At 40.6% G+C, this 25546-nt stretch overlaps 1 protein-coding gene across 2 annotated transcripts in view; it reads right to left on the reverse strand.

The window, feature by feature from the left end:
- The window catches only part of SPOCK1 (SPARC (osteonectin), cwcv and kazal like domains proteoglycan 1), a 284117-nt gene that overhangs the window by 10685 nt on the left and 247886 nt on the right, over positions 1–25546 (reverse strand). For both annotated transcript variants that reach the window (XM_042014523.1, XM_042014522.1), the window contains 3 exons: positions 7506–7622; positions 720–941; positions 66–128 (listed from right to left, as the gene is read on the reverse strand). In XM_042014523.1, the coding sequence (XP_041870457.1) occupies positions 66–128; positions 720–941; positions 7506–7622 (402 nt within the window). The remainder of the gene's footprint in view (positions 1–65; positions 129–719; positions 942–7505; positions 7623–25546) is intronic.

Raw genomic sequence — 25546 nt, forward strand, 5'->3', positions numbered from 1 at the left:
AAAGTTACAATAATCACAGAAGCTTTAATTAGTTGAGTAAATGAATAGCAAGTAATCGAACTTACCCAACAGACTCTTCCCTCTACTTAGCTTTTGAATTCTATTCATTTCATTCTGGCAAGGAAGACCTAAAATATAATGTAAAAGAATCAGTTTCCAGATGGTACGGGACAGACTCTGCAATGACTGGCTTCACTGCTGACATGAAATGTAGGCTACTGTACACCTGGGACTGAGAGAAGCCCATATGCTGGTACTGTACCGCAAAACAAATTTGTCATTAGCTCCACTAATTAAAAAAAAAAAAAAAAAAAAAAAGGCAACACACTGTCATTGAGAGTAGTGTTTGGGGGCCATTTTAATTGTTAAACCATTCTACCTCTCTTTTCACCAAATTGACATCATGCCAGCTCTCTGATTTATGACTTGCTAATTGGCTAATTTCTGCATTAATAAAAGAGTCAATTCTTGAGCTTTCTATCAGCAGTAGAGCTTATTTCTAGACTGTGTGCACTGACACTTACTAATTTGTTTGCTTTAACGATCAAGGGATATTAATACAGTTCATCTGAGACATTAACATGGTTCCACAATGTCCTTCACACTGGTGCTGGGGAAAAGAGCTTTTTAACACACCTGCTTGCCAGTCTCTACAGGCAGGCCCTGAAACACAGGGAGAGCCAACAGCTCCTCTTTGTATTGCAAATCGCACAACTCACCGCCAGGCTTCTGGAAGCAATAGCACCACTCGTTGTTGGAAAGCTTCCCGTCCTTGAAGGAGTCGCAGGAGTTGAAGAGCGGCTTGACACACGGCTCGTACTTATCCAGATAAATGGCACTGATCTCCGAGGGATCCAGCAGCAGGTCATAGTTCATGTCAAGTTTGTTGAACATCCAGCCTAAGGAATCCTTACAGATTGGTAGGATGCTGGTGTCAAATCCTGTAAGACAGGCAAATATTCCCCAGCTGAACCCTGACATGCCCTGGGCACAGGAACCACTTCTAAGGTGAAGCCCTGCTAACTTTTCTTTTTTTGGCTGGGCTCTGAACATTGAGCTGACTTGTGCAAAGCAGAACAAAATCCTAAGACTCAACTGATTGTGTAAAGCTTAAAGCCCAAGCACAGCTACAAACTACTCACACTCTGTGGGAGCTGTGGGGTGGAGAGGGCTGAGATTCAGACATGATTTCTGTAATTCAAAGTTATTTCTAGTCAAAAAGTTCTTGCTCGATTTTTTTTTCAGTCCTCAGTCCAAGGGGGTTGGCCTGGTTCCAGGAAACTGAAATGTGATGAGAAAAGCCTGCATCCACCATATTTTCAAACTAGACTGAATCTGAATGCAATTTAAATCCTGTTTCCCAGACTCATTTCTAGTTGCCTGATCAAATTCTTTCCTGCTGTGCTCTCACCTTCTACCTCTCATCCTTGCTTTTCACTCTTCAAAGGCCTGTCTGTGTGGTTTGTGACAACAAACTGCTTTGATCTGGACTGTGAGCTGTCTGGGGGAGGCAGGGGGAGAGAAGAGGTGAAGCGTCTCTGTTCCTTACAGCACTCTGAGGGAGGGCACTGCTTCAGCTGGGAGCTGCACAGAGCTGCCCATGCTCTTGCATGCTGTACCAGCACCACTCCTTCCTGCAGCCTCCAGGATTCTGCAGCAATACAGGATTCTGCTTTTCCAGCGCTTTGGAAACCATCACCATCATTCATTTTAATAGCCCAGACTCTTCAAAGACTGCTGCAGCCGTGGTTATCACAGAAAGCCCAAGTCATGCATATAGATACCCACTGTGTATGTGAGATACATGTTCCAGTATCCTGCAGTCTCCAGAAAAACACTGGCATGGGGCATTATAAATCCACAAAGCTTTTTCAATGCTTAGACTAAATTCCAAGTTATCTACAATGTCAGGAAGTATATTTATAATACAGAGATAATAAATCTGATAACAAGGGTATTAGTTTCAACCAGGACTCAGAAACATGAATCCGTTGGCTGGGAATGTGCAGGGACAGAGGCCTGCTGATACCCTGGGCCTCTGGTGCTCACACTGCTCCAGCTGTGAGCAATAACCTGCCTGTGCACTGCTCACTCTGCTTTGGGCCAGGTGGAGAAGCCTGATGAGCTTTTTCCTTCAGCTGCATCATTCATTGAAAGAGGTTAAGCTTTATTTGCTGTACATGTCCCTTTCAGGATGCTGCTTTGTTAAAGTGAAAGCTGAGATGTTGCTGGAATCACGCTGACAGTTTGTCCAAGCTCTGCAGCCTACCTGCTATTTTAGGCATTAATCCAAAGGAGAGCAGGGCTTTTTGCTGGAAGCTGTGCTTTTTGTATGCAACTGTGGCTGAGAGTTGTCAGTGACCCAGAGGGACAATCAGAAGGGTTAACTAATGGGAAGGTTTGTGTCATTCATAATACATGTTTCTCTAAGGAAGGAAGAAGGTAACGCCATTTGCTCAGGGCTAGAGGCAGCTCAGGCAGGGAAGAGAGAAATAATGCTGAACATTTCATCACATTTTTATGCTGTTATCTCCCATAACATTATCTAATCATGTTTGAGCACAGTGAAAAAGAACAAGGCTGCATGAATAGATGTAGGGAGGAGCTGCTTGCCTTGCTGAAGCAATTAGAAATACTGACTTCAATTATTTTAGTCATCTGAAGAAGGCAAGCAGGATTTGATCACTGTGCAATCTCTTGTTGAGAGAAAGGATTTAAGATTCCTCACCTTTGCCTTTACAGAGCAACAGGAGCAGGGCACACAGTCCTGCCCTGTACAGGTATATGGTGCCAGATTCCCCACCCCAGGGCAGGTTAAAAGTAGTCAAACACGCAGGGGTGGATCATTCAACTGCATGATGGAGCTGGGATCAGGTTCAGCTATCCCAGTTTAACAGTTTTTAGAGAAAAAGAGTTAGTTTCCAAAGTCTGCTCTTTTTCTGCACAGATGCCCTCTCTGGAAATGGACTTTACACACTGTGGTGGCACTTACTGCTGCAAAAGGTAACTTCAGGGTGTGTTGTATCAACAGTTGAGTATGGTATGTGTTGCTCAGCCCTGATGGGTCTCTAAAGGTCATCTCTTAACTGGCAGGGATCAATGAAGGGAGGAGGAGATCCCAGGATGAACTTGCCCCTGACAGTGCCTGTAGATTATTTCTGAGTCTTGTTTTCCTCCCTGCTGGGAAATCTCCACCTGTGTGCACAATGGGGATACAACTCCAGCCTGCCCTCAGCACAGATCTGTCTGAGCATATCACCAGCAGTGACTGCTGTGAGTACAAAGCTGCTCTGTGACACACCATCAGGGCTTGGATGGGAGATACAGTTGTGAAAGGTCACTCGAGAAGACAGTTAATTACATTAGTTGAAGAGGTTTTGACTGTAATTTCTTATAAATAAGGGAGCTTTCACTGTTGTGACCAGAGTTCCAGATTAGATTTATTAAGAGGCTGGTTTACTAAACAGTGCTGGATTATCAGACAGTGTGATCTGGAAGTCCTGAAATATTGAAGTGGTAGGTGTAACACAAAGTCCTTAGCTAGATGGTTATTATCAGTGGAAAGTTAAATCTTTAATTGTGCCTCAATATGTAGTTGAATGTAAATAGTAGCTCCACTTCCTACTGTCTCCTGGTAAAAGGTACTGCCCATAAATCACATTTTGGAACATTGCATTTGCAGCCCAAATCCAACAATCCTGGATGCTCTCAGCACCCAGCACCAGGAGAGAAAGCCAAATGTCCCCTAAATGTTCAACACAGGCTCTGACTCACGGCAGCTGATGGAAAATGGCTTTTGGAGCTCACTTACCTTCACTGGGAGGTCACTATGCTCCCACCAGCCTGGTGAGACCAAATGATATTGAATGAATTAACTTCTTTTTAGAGTATTTTGATATACTTATCTATAAATATGATGCAATTTTCTGGATGAAATAAACCATATACTGTAATTCTGTAAAGAATTCAGTACTTGGTTAACAGGCTGGATTTCCAGCACAACAGACCCAGAATAAGCAACCTCAGTGAGAACCTTTCTGCATCTTTCTGTTCATCAGGGTAGTGCTGCAGTGCCTTTGGTGAGAAGCAGGAGAACAGTGCAGGCTCCACATCCCTCTTGCTCTCGGCTCCTTGGCAGATGCTGCCAACACAGATGCCAATTAATGTCAGTTGAGGTGGTGGCTGCTCTCATTTGGACACCTGCTCACAAGGACCTGGACTGAGACCATCGTGTTCCTCTTTCCAACTGACAGCATCCTGACAACTTTCATTCACTACAGAGCTGGAAGGAAATCAAGCTGGTGACCTACATGTAGAAGTCTCTCATCCCATTAATACATAAAACACTCCACCTCCTCTGATTTAAAATGGAATTAAATTTTAAAAAGTCTTTAGGTGAAAATCCTAATTAAAAATAAACACACCTTCTGCCATGACAAAAATTATTTTCCCCCTTCAAGAGTTGACTTACATGAGCCATTTTTATTTTATTAAAGTATACTACAATTAAATTAACAGGGGTATAATTAACCTAATTTCCCCAATCATTTAAAATAAAAGAAGGAGGAGAAGAAATGTTCCCCAGAAAAAATCCTTTATTGCACAGATCTCCTGTAAAAGAAAAACAACACTCACTCCAACCAAGGAGACTCTCTAGATACAATACAGGGATGTTATGAATTATCAACAGGCTCAGGAGCAATTTGAATCTGATCTCGCTACCTAATTAGTTTTATTATTTCCCTATGTCAAAGCAAGTCCCTGAGTTTCTTGTATCATTTATTGAGGAGATTTTAATTGCACAAAGCCTTCAGAAGACAAAGTACCTGGCCCACAGTGCTTTGCTGGGATCAGAGAGCTCAGGGAATGAAGGTTTGAAATTATCTCCATCATCCTTTTCCTTTCAAGAGACTTACAAAGAAAACAAAAAGGAGTGTACTTTTTTTCTTCACCTGAGGGTGAACATAATACACTCAAAATGCTTATTTACACTCACACATCTTGAAAAATTAATGTAGCATAGAGAAATCTCTGCTGGAAGACCTTCTCTAGACAGCCGATCTGTCCGAGGCATCGTAGTCATCCCATCCCACCATCTGTTCCTTTTACTGCCATGGGGGCATATCCAAAATGGATTACTTTGAAGATGTTCGTGCCTTTTCAAACTCTGCAGGCACAACCAAATCAGTTCAGTTTAATGAAGTGATGTGTGTGATGAGGAGGGCAACACATGCAGAGCCATAAAAAAAGGGCAATGTGTACATCAGAGCGTCTTTCCAGAGCTGTGTGTGTCCTGTTTGCCAGGATTCACATACATTCTTTTCTACACCTTGGGTATATGAACTTTACTTTGAATTCTGAATCCTGTTTAAGGTGTCTTTCATTTTTAGAAATGTTTGAAGCTGGAGAGAGACAAATACTGCTGTCTTCGCTCTGTGAGTATTTTCAGTGCCACCAGAGAGAATGTGAGCTGCAGAATTTGGCACATGCAGATTAATTCATGAATACTGTTGCAAAAACCTCAAAAAGAAAAACAAGCCCAAGTTTTGTGGCATTCAAAAATGGCTTAGGCATCTAAACTCATGAAGTTTCTTTCTTTTTTTTTTTTTAACTGATATAGAAGAAAATAAGAGAATGTGCCAAACTAAGTCAACAGTCTAAAAATGAACATTGTTGAGATCAAGTGTTTAAGATCATCAGGCAGCCTTTCAAATAAAAGCTGCCAGGAATCAAACTAAACTAGAAAGAGATAACAGCTCCTCTGTGAATCAGAGCAAACACTGCAGAATTACCAGGAACATTTTTCTCACTGAAATTGCTTAAGCAAAAAAAAAAAAAAAAAGAAAAAGAAATTCAACACCTTTAGGATTGTATTTGGTCTTTGGCCTCTGGCAAGGTCATCATGAGGATGTCACAAATCATCTGCATGAAAACATCCTTTTGACAATCTGATAAAATGAGATTTCCTGTGATTTTGGGCCTAAAGGACTTCAAACAAAGTTCAAAGCCTCTAAGACTTTCTGTCATGGGGTTTGAAATGAATTCACATCTGGAAGCCATGATTAGCTGTACATCCAGTTGCTTTTTGCACTATGGTTTGGATCCTCAGCATGCGAGTATCTTTTTTTGGAGCACCATTTCAGAAATAAGTAGGACATGTGGTTTTAAAGATACTGACTTTGTTGTAAATACTGTGCAAAATAAGGAACACATGAAAAAAGGTAATTTACACAGAATGTGACTTGTTTCACCACAGAGTTTTAAGACATGTGGTGAAATTATTGGGTTTGAGTATAGTTTTGAGCAATATAGTCTGTGGTATATTTTCTCTTTAGGAAGAGGCAATCTATTGCTACCCCAGCTCAGCTGGCACAAAAGAGAGGGGCTGTGGAGGCCTGGACCAGCAGAAAATGCCCACCCTGCTGTGCTGGGTCTTCTCTACTGTCCCTGTAGCCTCTGTGATGTTTCTCTACAGGGACACCAGGTGAAAAGAGCCATAAAAGTAGCAGCTGACTGAACCCTTCAAATTCTGGGTTTGAGCCCTGGCTTTAGACAGCTCATCCCAGAGAATCAGCGAAGTGACAGTGAGGCACACACCTACGCCAAACTTGTGCATCCTATTTTGCAGCCCAAGGGCCCACGTGTTTTGGGACATACTGTTTAAAAGAATTAATGAGTCCTCACAGAAAGCGAATTTGCATCTGCTCTCTGATAAGCATGACCTCTTTTAACGCTGTTATCTGAATCTTTCCCCTCCCAGGTGGCAAAATGACATCAAAATCAGTCATGTTGGCTTAACCCACAGAGAGTGAATGTCCTCTAGACTGTTCATTTTCTTCCTTTCTTAAAAAAAAAAAAAAGGCATCAAAGGAGGCAAAGATCGTGTTATTAAATACCTCAGACACAATGGATTCCAGCTTTCTTGAAGATTTAACTCTTCTATCTCCATGGCTCAGATGTGGATGTTTTAATTATTCTTTCTCTTACATAAACTGCTAACAGGAAATTTTAAAGCAAATCTAAGTGAGTGTTTTCCAACATTGCCATAGTGTTCCCTATGCTTGTATGCCATATTTTCATCTTATGCCACTGACATTGTGTTAGAAAATGCTTGGCCATAAAACTGGTGGTTAATGGAATTTAACTGTAACAACTGTATCATATTAGTTAACCCCAGCACTTGAGGAAAGTCCCTGAGCAGTTTCAGTTACTCGTATAGAGGTGATCTCCACAGCCTTCAGACACAGTTATCTGCCTGATTAACTTGTGAAGGTCTGTCTCTGACTGCCAGTTTTTAGAGCAGTTTGGGCCAGAGAGAGGACAGAAGGACTGCAGCTCCTTGAGAAAACAGCACTTATTTGCAGGATCAGGTCTCCACTACCTGCTTATTCACTGGCACCTGCCTGACAGGATGTTGTAGAACCAACAGCTGTGCTTGGTTCAATTCTCGCAGGTTGGGAAGCTCCTACAATACCCAATGTGCAATGGGAAAGGGGTTTTCTTACTGCCTTGTGCCGTCTCCGAGCTTGTGGGCTTGATGACACGATTTGCATCCTCGTGAAGGGCACCGAACCAGTCTTTTAGTCTCGAAGCCAGGTTCCTCAGTTCTTTGTCTGTGCAAGCTAGGAAAGAACAAAGCACCAGACTGAGTCAGGAGCACCAGGGAAAAACCTCTCCCCAGAGAGTCCATTAGAAAAGTAGTGTTTATGGTTGTAAAGTTCTCCTCATTAAGAGCTCTGAAGGAAAAAGAGAAGGTCAGGGGAAAGGATGCAAGCTAAAAAGAAAATGTAATTCATTATGAATTATAAGTTGTACTCAAGTACTTCCTTGGAATCTGACATGACTGGTGATGGAAGAAGTGCCACGCAGAGCTCCCTGCCGGTTGGCAATTAGAGCTATGTGACTATTTAACTTAAATGTTTTCACCTTTTAGGATTTCAGAGAATAGTATCAGTCAAACAGATGGGGAGGAGGGACATACTTGCCTAGACATGCTACACAAAAAAGATGCTAGGGATAATTTATAACCACATTTGGCTTAGTATACGGCTATTATCACAGTAATAGAAAATATATATACTTATTTATATACAGAAAAAACTGTTATGTTGCTCTAGTTCTACTGTGAGACTCTGCCACCTCTGAAGGTTGTCAATTCCATTTTGTTAGCTAAATGTTTTGTTGGTATAACATTTATTTTCTTATAAATTTTACTGGGAAGTATCTAATTTTCCCAGAAATTTCTGCCAAGAGATTAATGTCCAGCTGAAGCAAATATTTTTAAGGAAGAAAGCTGCATTAGCCACAAGTTTCTGTCAAAAAAACATTCTTGTTTCTGTATCATGTTTAGTGCCTAAAATTCACATGCTCAGGCAATTGTATTATTCCTGCTGTGCACTCATTCTACATTTTAAATGACATTTCTTGGAATACAGAGCAAGATTTTATGCCATAGAGGCAGACATCCCTCACAGTCACAATAAGTCTTCTCCGTCTCACTGCACATTACAATATTCCTCCTTCCGCCTTACTGAAGAACAATTGAGTCCCACAGCTCTCCCAAGTTAAACTCACTGCTCCAATGACTGCAAGGAACTTGCTGATATGTCATGGCTGTGCTGAGTACTTGTTTGTTCTCGCACTTTAGTTTGGGACAGGAATAACTTTGAAGTTAAAAATAGAAATTATAGCCTTTTCTAAATTTGAGGGGGGAGAAAAAGAAAGATTTACCCATTTTTTTTTCCTGTAATGCTGAAAGAGTTTGATAAATTTTCCTACGAAAGATAAAAATATGAAGATCACTATCCCTCTAAAGCTGAGTCCAGGTAAGGAAAAATCCCATCAATTAATGTAAAATAAATGGAAAACAATGCAATACTAATTGTAAAGTGGCCTACCTCGCTGAAAAAGCTTACCACTTTATTTTCTCACTGAAATTAACATTACATTTTACTCATTGTAAATTATCTTTCCAAGTTGGGTTAAAAAAAATAGGATTCATTTGTCCAAGAAATGAGTAATATAATTTTACTGTGCAAACCTGGTACTTATTTAATAATTATTGTGGCACAAGTCACCTTTAGGAGGCCAAGGCTTGAACTCTGGACTACAAACATCCCTTCCTGTGCCTTCCTGACCCCTCATTGTGCCTTCTGGACAGGTACACTGAGCTTCACAGACAGTCAAGGCCCGGGAAAAAGAAACAATAATAAAGAAACTACCCTCTGGAGCCATTTTCCTGATTTAGATTTATGTACTTCCAAACACAAAGCCAACCCTAGACACCACAGCAACCCAAGGGAAGCCAAATGCTTTGAGGGACACTGGATTTGCTCCCAAACTCACCCTGTGTGTAGAGAGGACTCAAGGAGCAAACTCACCCCGTGTGTAGAGAAGACTCAAAGAGCAAACTCACCTCCTCTCCCAGCCTCAGCACCCTGCAGGATGCACTCCCTGGGGCCAAACTAAAGTCTCTAAAATGAATCTCACAAAGTGGTCATTTGGTGTAAACTGCATTGACTGGGGTAATTGGAATCCATGCTTTTAAATTGCAATACAAACTAGGATTGAATGCACCAGCATAGGTGGGACAGAAGTAATTAATTAATGGTAAACAGAAGTAACTAATGGTAAATCAGACTTGAAACAACTCCTCTCTATAACTGAGCCAACCAAACATGTCAGGGTCTGTAAAATGTCATTTGTAATGAAGTCATTACAGTTTTTCCATGTCTGTAACTTCAACCATGTCAAGAAACAGCTTTTTTTGAGGGCAGTGTTTGAGAGTGGACCCTGGGTGAATTTATTGCTCTTGTTTTTGCTGACCACAAACCCTGCAGATTTCCTTTGGAATTTGATCTGAGGCATGATTGACAGTAAGCCCAGAACTGGAGTTTTCTGCATTCTGGATAGTTTTTCTGTGAATAACTGAGATAATCCTTAAGTATGCTGCTTAGAGATGATTCCACAGTGGATATGATTTTGAGGTTCTCTCTTAGGACTGCAGTCTTTCTTCACAAGAATAATTGCTGTTTCATGAGTCAAACAGGAGCCAACTTTGCTGTTAATATGAGGTGAATAATAAATTTATGGACAAGACTTCAAAAATTTAATGCAAAGTTCAGTTAACTTTCTATTCAAGTATTTAATGCCCTCAATCTCACTTTCTCCTGCACATTAAAATAGAGGAAGTATCCTTTTATTTCACATTTCTTGTATTAAATTTTATTTTAATGCTACCATGCATGGTTAAAAATATCCTGCCTTTCTACCTAACGGAACTGCATTCCATTTTTATTTATTTGATTTGAACATTATCAGAGGCATATAATCATTCTGAATTTGCTTGGTTTGGGGCACATTTGGGACACTTCAAAGTGGATTGACATTCAGAGGGCAGGAGTTTTGTACAAACAAAGTCAGGCCCAGCCTCCAGCTGGGCATCCGGGAACCAGGGCACTCAGTGTTTTATTTCTGATGGTAGGGCCCATTAGTTATATATCAAACAATCAGAAAGCATAGCTCTGAGGAGCCCCTCATCTGAGATCCTTATATATAAATTTACATTAGTAGAAGGAAAAGCATTTTTAAGAACCCTCTTCATGAAAAATGCAGTGCAAATGTACCTCTTCACTATTAATAGAAGTTTCAAGTCACATTTCTCAGATGAGAAGAACAGGGCTGTAGGAGGAACGGATGTGATAATGGGTCTCTTGCTATTTGAAGATTTATAAGGAGATAACACTGGGGTTGCAAACAATATGGATATTGACATGACTTGAAGCACTGATTAAAGAACCCAGGCTGAAGAGAATCACCAAGGGAGGAATCTCTCCATAGCCCCTCTCTCGCAACTGAAATCTGTCCAGTCAACTGTCAACAACCATTTAAAGCTCTGGTGCTTGAAACAGACCCAAGTGCCAACATATGTAAATAGGCATTTTCAGTGGTGTGTATCTTCTCCAAGATAAGAGACTCTGGCTTCAATTCATTTCCTACACCTTTTAAAGAGAGAACAACCCATAATTCTTTACCCTGGCTATTTTATTGATGTCAACAAAGGTTCTGCCTTAGCAGCCATCTGACATCAGATCCTCCTGTAACAGGAAGTCCCGGATCCTTCCCTGCTGATAGCTTCGATGACATCTGCTCACAGCCGATGGCTTCCCTGAGTGCAGCAGGCTGGGATGGCTGCTGCTCCAGCCAGGGCTGGAGAGGCAGGTTGGGTAACACCCAGCTCATCAACCTGACCCCAGAGCACAGGCCCTGCACTTGAGGTGGCAGTGGGACTTCGAGCAGGGGCAGAATCTGTCCCTTCTCTGAGCCTCAGCAATGCGAACGCAGGAGGAGGATGTGAGAGCTGCTGGACCCAACATCATCCTCGGATCTGCATCTGCTGATGCGACAAATTATCCTGCAGAAGTGATTTATTAACAAGCACCTAAAGTGCAGATTTATTCCCAAGGGTGAAGCACTTGGTCCAGCAGTTATTTATTCCTCACAAACTGAAGGCACTGTTGCTAAATACCTATTTTCACCAAGCAGAAAGCATTAATCTGACCTAATGGAAAGCCATTAGCATGCTGTAAAGGCTCAGGCTTTTATGGGCCTGCTTTTGTTACGGACTTTTTCAGCTCTACAGATACTAATCTATATAAATTGGTGGTAAAAATTAGCAGTATAATATTTAATTTCACTCTTTCAGATAGGGACTTTCAATAGTACTTGGTGATAGAAATCAACATTAAAACTGAACTTACCTGTAGATGTATGAGATTAAATCAATACTGAATCACATCCCATTTTTTACTCCAGCCTAGCAAAGCAATATTGTAAAATCTCCATCCACTAACAAAATAAAAAAGCATAAGCCTCACAACTCCTACTAGTGAATTCTAATACTTAAAAAAAACTTAATACTTACACAGCACATTCCTGCAGGACTGTATTAGTGTCTCACTTGCTGCTGGAATATTCTGACACTGTGTGTCAAACAAGAAGTCCATATTGTCCAGGAACAAGTTACAGTGATACATTACACTATTTCCCAATAAGCAAAGTATGCAACCAGATTCACAGAATGTGTAGAAAAGGTATCGTGTTACTTGACTTCCTTGTCATCTCTCTGGCATGTCTGTTGCCTTCTCATTCCTACTGTTCTTAGTCTAACAATAATTCTTACAGATAGTACTACATTCCTACCAATTACATGTGGAGAGACTGGTTCTTTGGGTTCATATTATTGTTATATGACAGTAATATATATACAGTCTCTTAGGTAGAGATTGAGGAGAAAATTCCCTATGCCCTGAATGCCAAAGGGGAGAGAGTAGCCCTGAGAGCTGGAATAGCTTCAACTGTTTCTGTATGGTAGAAGAAAAGAAACTGCAAATGTAGAGGGGAAAAAAAAAAAAAAGTTGGAGCTTTAAAAAATGCATATTTATTTACTGAGGTTAGTGTTCTTCCCATGCAAATTAAATCTTCAGCCTAGGAACACACCGCTACTTTTTAATAACCTGCTTAAAGATGCAAATGTGCTGCCATGGAGCAGAATCAATGTGTTGTGGTAGAGGTGACCAGCCACAAAATGTAAATAAGAAACAGAAAACTTTGCAAGAGAGCCCATGGATTGAGAGGCTTTGTATTCCCTGAGCAACAAGAGGTAGTGGATGTATTACTGGAATCCAGCCCTGCCTGCTGCCTGGCTCTCAAGCAGTAATCAGCTTTACTGGTAGCACATGTGAGTGGTAACAAATGGTCCAGTCATTTGTCCTGTGAGCCTAGAGGACAAGTTCATTTAGTTTTGATTAAAATGTGATACAGCACAAACCTAAATGAAATTGCCCAATAGTGATATATTCCTCCAGTTAGAGGTAGGACAGGCATTATTTCAGCAATTCAGACAGGAAAAAACTCTCATTTTTTTATTTTTGAAGACTAACACAACAAAATTATATGGTAAAACATATTTAAAAACAATGTGGCAGCACTTCTTAAAAAGGTTTGACATAAATGTACCTTAGCATGGAGGTTGACAGGAGATCTTTTGTTCTAAGTACCAATTTTTATATTATCTTTGTATTTTGTGTGCTTTGTAAAAAGAAAATGCAGCAATTTTATCCATGCTCTCCCTGACAAACATCATTACATTTTCTTGTAGGTAAGTCACCATCTTATTTCACCATGCTATAACTGTGTCCACATGTGTGTGGATTATTAAAACTGGCAGTTAAAAAAATTGTAGCATCTTTCGGGCTAAGGGGGTGGGTCTGCTCCCAGAAATACAGAATTGTGCTCTAAACACTGCTGCTGCAGGAGCTGGTTTGAAACTAAGCATCAAGATAAATTCAGGGCCATGCTAACCCTCCACTTCCAATTCAACTCCACACAGATGCATATAAACACACACACACATCTGTGTGACTTGTAGATGGCTCCCAAGTGTTTTATATGTGATATTCTGGTGATACAACTCTGGCGATAATCACCTTCACAAATATTTCACTGTTCGTGGTTGGAAGGAGTAATGCTCTAATTTGCTCTTTTCATTGAGGCCTCAGGCAACTTCTTATAATAAAAAATGACGTATTATGCCAATAATTTTATGAAGTAGAAAGGAATGGATTGTTTACTATTAGTATAAGGAAAGGTAGTGCATTCCAAACATGCCTTGCTGGTCCGATCAATGAACAGCTCACATGTAAAATCGCTCCTGTAATCACCAACATTTCATGACAAAGCTCTATGTGGATATATTTGTCTCACTGCATTTTTAGCACTCACTGGCCTTTCTTCCACAGGGTTGACACCCATGCTGATAACCACCTCTGATCCTTCTGTCACTTGTTTTGCCTTGTCTTATAAATACAGCAGCAGATGCCAAGATCCTGCAGTTCAGACTTTGAGACGATTACAGGAGCAGCTGAGTTATTGGGAAGACGAAACAGGCTTTGATCTGAAGCTTCTTTAAAATGGTACATTTAAAACACAAAGCTCAGCTAGAGCTGTATGAACGAAGATTGAGAGCTACAAAGCTCCCTTGCTAGTGCTGCAGGCAAAGTGTACATCTGCTTTCCTAGTACTTAATGCTACTTCCTTTTGTGCTCACATTAATTGTGGAAACCCAGGAAAGTTCATCTTTGCCAGGTGATTAAGAAGCCTGGAGTTTTATTTTAAATATATCCAAACTATAATGATGGTGTGGGACTGTCAGAGCCAAGCAGAAAGCTTGCGGGAGTAACGTCCCTTGTGACATTCTGGCCATGTCAGGTACTAATTAAAACGTTATCTCCTGCATGGTTCTTAGCCTCCCAAATTCATTTGCCAGCTCACTCTAATGTCCTCATTCAATTCTGTCATAACACCTGAAAGGTGGAATAGAGTTACATCAATTGAAACCTAAAGCAGAGCAAATAAAAATGTCTGACTGAGTGGACTTTTCTAACAGTTCATGCAATGCTCTGGATAAAAAAAGGCTTTATAGAGTCATCATGTCCCCTCTTGCCTCCCTCCCTCCCTCTCTGTTTTTTACAGTCTACTCTGAACAGATGTCCCCAACAGATCTCAGAGAAGAGACTCCAGTCTGCTTGAGCTGTGGCCTGTCCAGCTCTGGCCAATCTTTACAAGAGGGCTGAGTTCTTAGAAAAACTGACCACTGCTGTGAGTTTAAAGCAGTGTTTAAAGCAAACACACAGCCCACAGCACATGGGAGGTTTTCAGAGATACCTGGCTGCCGCTGACAGCTCAGCAGATAGTACACACTAAGGCATTGGAAACAATAAATAAGCAAAGCTGGAATAATAATTAAGAGTAGAAACAAAACTCACTGTGGTTAAAATGAAGGAATTGTGGGACAGTTGTTTTTAGACAAACAGTATAGGCTACCATAGTGTGCATATTTGGGCTTTAAATGGAATTGTTTCCTACAGACTTTCTGAAGCCACAGCTGAAAATGTTAAAGACAACCTCCTGAACTTCACATCCAGGAGGTTGTTTTGCTCCACTTGCTGAACAAACAGAAGTTTTAGATTCTGATCTTCAGTAAAAAATGTTTTGAGTTACAGTAGTTGGAAATAACTTGAGCTGGTGATGTTAAGGGCAGCTGGTACTTTCCATAATGAAAATGGTCTTCAGCTGGAAAGAGCAAAATTGAGGAAGTAAAATTAGTAATTTGACAGTATTTGAGAAGAAATGGGCAGATCTATTTATGTTCAATTGGAGCAGGAAAGCAACAGCCAAGAATAAAAATGAAAAGATTATATATAGGGGAAAACAGTGAAAATACAGGATGATTTCACAGAATGCCTATGTTGAAGCATAAGCACATGCAACACTTCTCAAAAAGAAGCTGAAAATATTACTATATATGAAATGAGCTGTAAGATAGCTCTAATTTTTACAGTTCCTTGTGCAATCACAGATAGACCTAAACTGAATTGGGAAAAAACCCAATGACTGTAGATAATTTTTGTAAATTATTAATTTTTTGTCATAGTAAAAAGAGATATTCATTATTATTTGATACCATTCTTTTAAAATACATGAAGGTGGTTCATAGGATAAAACTACTTTTACACAATTCTCTTCTTCTGACACTACTCCATATCTTTAAGTTTGTTCAAATCTAAAATTAAGGCACTCCCAGTTGGTCATTGGGTTTTTTTGTTTGCTTTAATGTGAAAAGGTATTATTTTTTGGGCAGCAAGATCCAAATGCCAGTGTGTTCTGGAGATACCTATTGTGGAGGTAATGTTTGGGCTCTCCACCCTCACAATAATGATCATTGCTGCTACCTGAGGAAACTAACTGCAGAAGATTGTACAGAAATGCAGAAGCAGGACTCACTGTGCAGCCTGAGTGGATCAGCACAGGGCATTTCCAGAGTGACAGTGAGCACTAAGGACTGATCTGCTCTCTCACAGGAAAAAAACCCACCCCACGTTCTTCCCAGAATCCCTGCTGGGATATTGGATACTACCTAAAAGCTGCAAGAGGGACCCAGGAATTTATTAGAAAGACTCCTTCTTCCAGGGACTGGTATTCTATCACACAGAAAAAAAGGGGGAAACAATTGAGTAGATTCACTTAATTTTTAGTAGAGCCCACCATCCTTATTCTCTTCCTCAGGGAGCCTTGAAAAGTGACAGATAAATCCAATTTGCCTGTGCTTGAGCAGGATGGAGAGAGAGATACTCGTGAGTCAGCATATGCCAGCAGAAGCTGGTTTTCCCCCTCATTAACTTTTTTGCACATCAGCTGATTTTTACTTTATACTGAGTATATCCCTGTGCTTATTTTCTCTGTTCCCTACAGAATGTCATCACATCTGATACCACCAGGGCTTCATTAATGTAAAATGTTGTCATGTGGTGAATTATTCTTAAATGAGAAAACACAGACAACCCTAGAAGAGAAAATGAGGAGTTGTCGGACAGCATGTGAATAGGAGCATTTGAAGGTGTCCCACAGGAATTCCTCCAGCAAACTGTTGGGAAAACTGATTGAAATTCAATAAGAAAGTGCAAATGAGACAACATAGCTCCCCTGTGGATTGCAAAGATCCCCTGACAGGAAATCAGAACTATCTATGCACTACTGCACCTTGCAAACCCAGAAACTCACAAACACCACAAGGAAAGGCAGCACTGTGACCCAGTGTTCAGGGCAGCACGGAACAACCAAGCAGAGCAGAAACCATGGTAAGGAAATACAATAGGCCTGAATATTGAGAACCAAATTTGCCCGGATTTATGATCTGACTAGGATTTTATTGGAGCCATTTATACACCAGAGCAATGCCATTAACAGGTGAAGAGCAATCGGTAGGTGAGCAAACACACTCGTCTCGGACAGTTCATCAGCGCTCAAGTGCATCCCATTAACAAAGGCATTAGAATGCACTTCTCATCAGATGCACAAGGAAGTGCATCACAAGCAGGGGTTTGGCTTCTGGGCAGACAGCTCTGTCCTGTGGTGTGAGCAGAGGGACTGTGGAAACTCCCCGAAGGACAGGACCTCAGCTGCAGGTGAGATGAAGAAGCACCTCCTCCCTTACAGAACTGGTGCTCGGGAACTTGCCCGAACCTAACCTGGCAAAGTGGTGGAGTGGCTCAATTTGTAACAAACTCTGGTGCTTTTGGCTGAGGTGGTCACTGATGCCAAAGCCAGTCTGGCCTCTCTTTCTGGACCAAACAGCTGGAGTGCTGCTAAAGCACAAAACAAACTTCTCCAGGATTAAAAAGAGGGCAGCTAAGATGAGCTGAGTGTCAATGAAGGCTGTAGATAAAAAAAGGCTCAAAATACTCACTGTCTGTTATTTGCTTACTGTAACACGTATTACCTCATGTAGCTACAAAACTTCATTTAACAGAGTAAAGAAAAATATGAGGTGGACTTACTAATGAGCACCTGGCACTCAGAAGCTGTGGGAATCAATAACTTCAAGAAAGTATGGAATGTAGCTGCAAAAATCTCCTACTAACACGTTTTGAAGAATCATTTAAAGAAATGTCAATTCTTTTCCCAGCTCTTGATGCACATTTGTGTATTTTTAAAGTCTTTTAGAGACAGGATTGAGTTTTGTGTATTCAAGGATATGGTTTATTGAAAATGTCCCGATTTTTAAAAATATTTGCACTATTAAAATATTTAACATCCAAAATAGTAGAAAAGCAGTGAGTGAGATCAAAACCATCCTGTGGCATTATGAAAACCATAAGCTGTGCAATTCCAAAAAAGATAAAAATGGCTTGCGTGAAAGGAATTTGTTTTGTAAAAAAAATGACAGATTCAGAACTGCGGCTGAGAAAGCTTTGAAAGTGGCCAGGCTGACAGGGTGTATTGTAGGGCAGTTGTAAGCCTTTGTAGATGCAATTATTATCATCTTCCCAAAGCACAGGCAAGTCTGTGAGGAAAAAAAAGCAAAGAATAGGAGAAAAGGCTGCCTGGAAAGGAGACCCCCCTTTCCCAGGCCTAGATGCTGACTTGCTGATGGCTTAAACCAAAGAGAAAATAATCTGAATCTAATTAAAATTTGGTCATTCTGAAGAAAGAACAGGTGAGGAAAGAGAAATGTTCTGGGAGGGGGCAGCAGCAGGTGTCTGAGTGGAGATCTGGGGCGGTTCTTCCAGCCCCATCCCGTGCCAGGCCACAGAAGTGCTCTTTGGAATAATTATTTAGTCAGAGTGGCTGTGGATCAATGTTATCAGAGTGTTTGCAATTATAAAATTTTGTAAAAGATCCAGCCAGGCATCCTGGAGGACTGAGGATTTGGAATGCTGGGTAAGGCTGTACACTGTGCAAACGTCAGCACCTTTCCAGTGGCAGCTCTGACACTGGGAACTCTGGGGCTGTGCCGGTTTCTCTAACACTGCACAGAGCTGTCTACAGGAATTCATCCTTTAGTGAAAACAGTATTTTGCCTAGATTTTTTATTTATCAGACTGTCCAGTTCAAATCCCAGATTTCAGTACATGTAGACCATACTACTGAAATTAGACTATGGGCCTGCATCTGATTTCCCAGGGTTCTGAAGTTACACAGGTAGCTGAAAGTTCCGGGTGTCATACACTGAAAGAATTTTAGAATATATTATTCAGTCTTCCTCCAAAAGTTGCCTTATGCCTTTTAGATTTCACTATTCCTTTGGTGCTCCTTAAGGATGCAGGGATATTATTTCACATTCCATCCCTTTAAATTTTTTTTTATCTTTAATTCACTACAGAGCTGGAATGTACTTTCCCCACTTCGCCACAACTTCCTGTACATTAAAGTATCTGTAGATGACAGGATTTTAGTACACCTTTTACTATCCCTGTCACTGCCAGGAAAAGCAGTCATCCCACTAAGGCAGCAAAGTCTCATCATTTCACTGTGAGCTAATAACTACAGGCTGTTCCATGTGTGCCTCGGTGCAAAGGATCAAAAATAATTCCCTACTACACTTGCTATGACTGATCATAAAAATGTACTTCTAATTTTAAGAAAATCTTGGAGAAGTCACCGGGAATTTTTTTGTTTTCTTCCTGAAACCTTCCCTGACAGCAGCAGGAGCCTGGATTTAAGTATTTGTGTACCAACAGGTGGACGGGACACACACATTCACTCTGGCTCAGACTCACAGAGCTGCCTGCAAGTAATAATGCAAGAGGAGCCTCCTCCTTCAGTTGTTGTAAAGGCAGGCAGTAAAGAGAAAAAAATCACCCTTGGATTCATACCCTCCATCTGTAAAAAGCACTGCTGAAAGCACAATTAATTTGACAGATAAAGAGGAAAGAAAAAAAAAAAAGGACTTAGGTAAATTACAATGAAAGAACTCAATGTATATCTAAAAGTATCTCAGAATTTTGCAGTAAATAATGCTTTCAAAGGAAACGGTAATCTTTCTGCATTGAAAGCTTCTGATCTTACCATCTTTGCTTCAGATCATATTAGTACTGAGCATCATCACAAGAATGTGTTCTTTGAAGCATGTGTACTCTATTTCCCTTCTATTTGTCATAAATACTCTCTCTGTGAAAGCACACTCTGCCACTGTGCACACATTTTTCTTTCTAAGAGTTAATTCATTTCCTAAAGAAACATCATGCAAAAATCAATCTTGCCAGTACAAGTTCACAAGGCCTGATTCGTTTAACAGATGATTTATTGGTAACTCTGAGATAGAAAATAATGGAATGTTGTTACTAAGAGCAACATTACACATTCCCAACAATGTATAGAGACGGTACATACAGAGGATGTTAATGCTCCTTCATGGACAAGTGATACATTGCAAGAAGAAAGAAGAGAGCTGGCCATGGCTCATGGCTGGCTTCCAACTTGTATTCCAGCTCCCCCTTTGCACTCCCACCTAATGTTATTGCATAAATCCTGACCTTTGCTGTTGTTGGTTTCACTGAAAAACAAGTTTGTGGAAAGAGAGAGAAGAAAGCAAGTGTTCTGTTACATAACCAATTCTTCAGAGAAAATGTGAAAGTTCAACCAAAACTGCATATGAAGGAACAGACCACAGCTGAGTGTGGTAGTTGATGGCTTGATACCTAATCTGGAAAATATTTGTCTAAGTAGTCACACATGGGGATTAAAGACCTCTCTTCCTTCTCTCTTTCCTTCCTGTCCCTTTTTCACACAGTGCCAAAAAAAGCAGAGTATGCAGTTCTCCAGGCTGAATACACCTTGGATTTCTTAGCATGGTGTATAGATCCGTTTTATTTTCTACTAAAGAAGGCATGGGGAAGAGAACCAATTCCCTGCAGCACCCCTTTACCTATATATTCCACAAGTGTGGTGGGATCCTGGACCGTCTCATAAAAATAAAGCAGATTTCCCCTGAGCTGCCTTATGCTCTCATATTCATCATGACTCAAGTGATCGAATGTGACCTTCAGCAGGATAACTACTTTGCTGTCCCCAAGTCAGGTGTTAAATCATCCAAATTTTAGCTCTTGTAAAAGAGTCCAAGCCTAATGTCAGATGCTCAAACTCCTGATTCAAAGTACCTGCACACACCCTGGGCAGAGAGCATCTGGTCCCAGGCACAGAAATGGCTTTGAAAACTTGCTTCTTCCTGAGGACCGAGGAACTGGCACTGAGCTGGCAGGAAAATGCCCTGTGTGCTCCAGATCTCAGGGCCAGAATCCTCATGGGGAACTCAGCAAAAAGACCATTTAACTCCGAGAAAGCAGCAATGAAACATCGCTGTGCTGCATTAGAAAGCAAGCAGTTCTGAGCACAGCTTGTCCCACCAGATTGGTCCCTCAGAGATCTGAACTTTTGTCAGACTTCTAAATCCCAGCACTGCATAGATGAGAAGTTGGTATCTTTAAGTAACCCATCATGCTCAATGCTAGACAAACATACGAAACAACTTCTCATGCATGAAACACTGTATGTTTTTTGGAAAAAGTAAAAAAGTAAAGCAAATCCTTCATCCTTCTTTCTGAAAAATAGCAGGAAAAGAAATTACTCCTATTCTAAAGTGCAAAAAGTGAGGAATGTTTGGCATGCTTCATTAAACAGACAAAAATAGAAAACATTTTGAAAACACAGAGTTGAATAAATCTACAGTACTCCATAGAAAAAAAGAAGGAAAGATTAAAATCTGTTCCCAGAAAGATAATTTAAACCCAGAATGAAACATTCCCTCCCCAGTAATCAGTCTGAAAATAGGATGATTTAACTGAGACCCTCAAAACCTCTGTAACAGAAACTCAGGAAAAACTGATTAATTCAGTGGTACTATATTGCACTGTCAAAATTATAAAGTGAAAATGTTAACTCAACCTACAAGGCCTTTTTACTGTGTAACAGAATTCAGCAGTAATTAAAAAAATCTCAAGTACCCACATTTCATGAAAACAAGTCTATATATTTTCCTGTGTCAGAGGAATGGTGAGTGGGAAACCCAGGAGACAGGAACTCAGGGACTGATGTATTTACAGCCAACAGTCACAAGGTAGCAGCACAAAAAATCAGTCTAAAGGATTTCTTGAAGATAGAGAGGTGGAGGTGACAAGGGCACAGCTCTAAGTGTGCAGGGAACACAACTTGTGGCAATTAAGTGCTTAGTGGGGAGGAAGTTCAGTGCCGGGGTATCCTGAGCCAACCTCTGAGCCAGCCAGCAAAAGCCCAATAAAAGAATAGACCTTTTTTTGGATTTACTTTAGGTGAGAGATGTGGAATATGACCCAATATCAGGGAACAAGGAGAGCAGGGAGCAGAGGAGGTTTGGCAGGGTCATGGAGGGAAACCTTACATCTGACCGTGCCTCACAGCTTACAAACTGGCTGCTCAGCTCCTGAGCCCACCTGCTTTTGAACAAGAACTAATTGTTTTCCCCTTTCAGTACCCTCTCTATGCACTTTTAAAAGGAAAAGGATTGATATAATTTCTCCATATGTTACATCGTATATACAGCATGATGGAATTTGTATGCATGCAAAGTAACTTGGGATTTCAAAAGTTAATCTGTATGTTCTAGGACATAAATGTAGAGGTCAATAGGTCAACAAACATTAATAAATTCATTCTTTATCTCCTATAAGGGGTGGGAGGACTCACAGAAATGAACTGCGATCTGCAATAGAGTTGTAGCTGAACATTCACAGATTTCTCAAGAGCTGGATTTTTTGGCTATTGATCTGCCAATCACTTTTCTGTCAGAGGAAATTCAGTTATCCATGTCTCACTGAGCTGTTTTCACCTAGTTGCTTTTGTAGGAGTTGTGTTTGTTGTAGATCCGTGTGTTTTATGGTATCTCAGAACAAAAAATTCAATAGCTGCTGTGTTGAATTCTAAAGATCATTATTCTGCTTGTTTAGAAAATGAAAATGACACCCGCTTTTCTCTCTTCTCACTCTCACCATCAGTTCACTTTCAAACAGCTTGGTATATTTTCCTAAATTTAAAAAAATGTGTCTTTTGTTATCCTGGTGTTGCCTGGGCAAATGCTACAGCTATGGCATTGTCCCTGCCATGGGAATACATTTGTAAAACTCTGTTGAATAAAAGCTCTCTAGTGCAGGAATAACTGTGACCTCTCACTTTAAGAATGTGCAATCATTCTTCATTACTTACCACAGTCCTACCATAAATCCCAGTGACCTCCCTATTGTCTGGGAACCTCACTCAACTCTCTCTCTGGTGGTTTGGGTCCTGTTCCAAAGCACCACCAGAATTTCCTTCCCAGCTCAGAATCTACTTTCTGCACACCAGTAATGCCAGACTCATTCATCCAAATGGTGCGTGTCCAGCCAACACTGATGCCAACTCCTCTTCCTCTATTTCTCCAACTCTCAGCTACCTTCAGTGCAGTTTTCTCAAGAATCTTGGTCTCCCAGGGTTCTGCCTCCCACGTTTTTCTGCCTGTCCTCTGCAGGTCCTATTCCTGCTCTCTGCAGCAATCTGGGAGACGTCCTCTGTCCCCACCCTCCCTTTATCCTCCACAAACACAAACTCAGTTCAGTTTCCAAGACACACATGAAAGATGGATAGATTAGCTGATTCCCATCAAATTGAAATTTTTGTCTAGATTTCATACACCTCACAAATGCCAACTTGTCAGCTTAAGTTCCCACAGGCAGACCCAATCTCCTCATTGCTCCTCCCTAGTGTTCAAACCCCTGGAGATCTTCCCCCATCCTTTTTCTGTAAGCTTTTAGTGGGGCTGTAGCCTTTCCTGGGACTATCTCAAGCTTATCTCTGCTTAAATGTTGTGCAAAGTCAGTAAATGATGCTTTAAAACATAATTTCCATTCCATTCTCATAGGTAAGCAGATTTTATCAGTTCTCCTCCTGCCTATTCTCATACCCTTTCCTCTGGCCCTACTGAGTCCCACCATCTTCTCTTCATATCCTTTCCAAAAGCTTCTGCAAAGACAGTTTCCAAAGATAACACAGCCCAGCTCCTCATGCTGACCATGCCATCCTCTGCATTTTCCCACCATTCTCTCAGTCCCCACACAGAGAACACGAGCTGTAAGTCTCAGTTTTGAGACCCTTTACAGTTTCTATTTCACTTCTAATCACACCTCTACTGAGCCATCACTGACTTCTCTCCGTTAACGATGACAGCCTTTATTATCCCGTTGCTAAATTTTGAAACAAATATCTTCAGCTTTTCTTGTCATCCCTGTCAGAAACTCTCTGTAAACACCTGCAAAGTCATGTTCAGAGACTTCTGAAACTCAACTTTAATATGATGCCTACAAAAACCGCAGACAAATACACGATAACTCTTGTCTGAGGCACTGACTGTAAGACTGCGCATACCGCTGACCTGCACTGGCACATTTTTAATTAGCAGTGCTGGTGTTGTTTCTTCCCTTTGCTTTATGTAGGTTGTAAACTTTTTGCTTAGAAACCATCTTTTTATTCCTTTTACATGAAATGGGCATAGCAAATATCTGACTACTTTATTAGGTAAGCAAGGAAATTGTTAAAAGGAAGGTGTCTTAAAATAGAGAACTGTAGAACCCCTTCCAGATGCATAAAATGTATCTTGCAAAGGATATGAAGATGAATATAACAATTTGGCATTGTGTCAGAAAGAAAACCCACTAATTGAGATGGATGATGATAAAGAGAAAATCAAAAATTCATGGCATGATTTAGTTCAATGTAAATCTGAAAAACACCCCAGCAGTGTCAGGGAAATTATTCTATATTTGTTTAAGTGAGAGGCTGCACAGGATGCAATTCAGCCATCTGTGCTTGGCCCATCTGTACTTTGAAAAGTACTGCAGGACTGTACTGCACCACTTCTGCTGTCAAACTTAGGAGACAAGAGATCCCAAGGAGCACGAATGGTGGGTGACAGCACATCGATTGAAATCTCTCTTTCAAATTGTCTTCTCTCTAGTCCCTTACAGACACTTTTCAAATCAAAATCACTGACTAAATCTTCCTAAGAACTCCTTGAAATTACCTTTTCTTTCCTGAATTGTTCACCTATTTCTACTCTTCCAATGGAAAGACAAACTACCACCATTAGTTAATGGTTATATATATAAAAATAAAGTAAACAGTGCTCTAAATAATAGAACTAACAAAGCCTGCTTTGCTTCAGATTTGTTTCCTATGCCCCAAAGGCTTTGAGCCCATAGAACTCTCCAAAGTCCCATGTGCCAAAGTCATGCTCAAACTGCCTTTCCACAAAACTAAATCTCCAAGGAGCAGCTATGGGGACTTTCCCACTGTCTACATGACTGGTGTCAGGCCAGGGAACTGCCAAGTCTTTCCCCTGGGCCTCTCTTTTCAATTTTCAATCTCTCAATTTTGCCCCAAACCAGATGGGAATCACCACTTCCACTTCTCTGCTTGAGCTGATTTATAGATTCAACAGGTGTGAAAGGCAGTTCAGCAAACAGGTTGCACAGCCTTTGTTAAAAACACCTCAAATATATTTAAATGCAATAAAGGAAAATAGTTCTTGATTCAGATAATTCCTCTCCATGGGTTTATTTTAAAAGTGGGGAAAATTGTGTTGAAGCCAATAAAGTACTGATGTTGAGGCCTTTTCCCCCCACTCTGACCGCTGTGAGGAAACAGCTCTGCTGCATTTACCAGGGACACAGGGACAGCACTTGCAGATCTCTGCCATTGGATGGGATCTCCTTTCAGCAGTTTCCTTCCTCTTAGCTACAACAAAGGCAGCTGCAATGAATTCATATCTATATATTCAGAAAGCACTGCAGTTGAGTGGGCTGATATAAAGCCTTACTAGAAGAGAACTATATCTGTGCTGCAAAGAAAGTAGTAAAACCCACTTAGCTATGAATTAATACATAATGAACAACTGACAATAATTATTTCAACATAGTGCTGATGACCTGCTTCAACATTTCCTTCCTTTTTCCCTAATTGTATTTTTTAGATGGTTTTGCACTTGATTTCTTAACCACAAATGCACTTAGTAGTTTGTATTTTCCATTAATTCTCTATATAATAGTATGTATCGCTTTCCCCAAGACAGAAGTGTAAATGACTGGCTCTTTTTAATTTTATTTTTGTATGATGAGAATGCAAACCTTGTGACTTAGGGCTCAGC

The sequence above is a fragment of the Corvus kubaryi genome, unplaced genomic scaffold, assembly GCF_017639235.1.
Source record: "Corvus kubaryi isolate FWS band 111438036 unplaced genomic scaffold, C.kubaryi_AGA036_p1.0 split2-37374, whole genome shotgun sequence".
Lineage (NCBI taxonomy): Eukaryota > Metazoa > Chordata > Aves > Passeriformes > Corvidae > Corvus > Corvus kubaryi.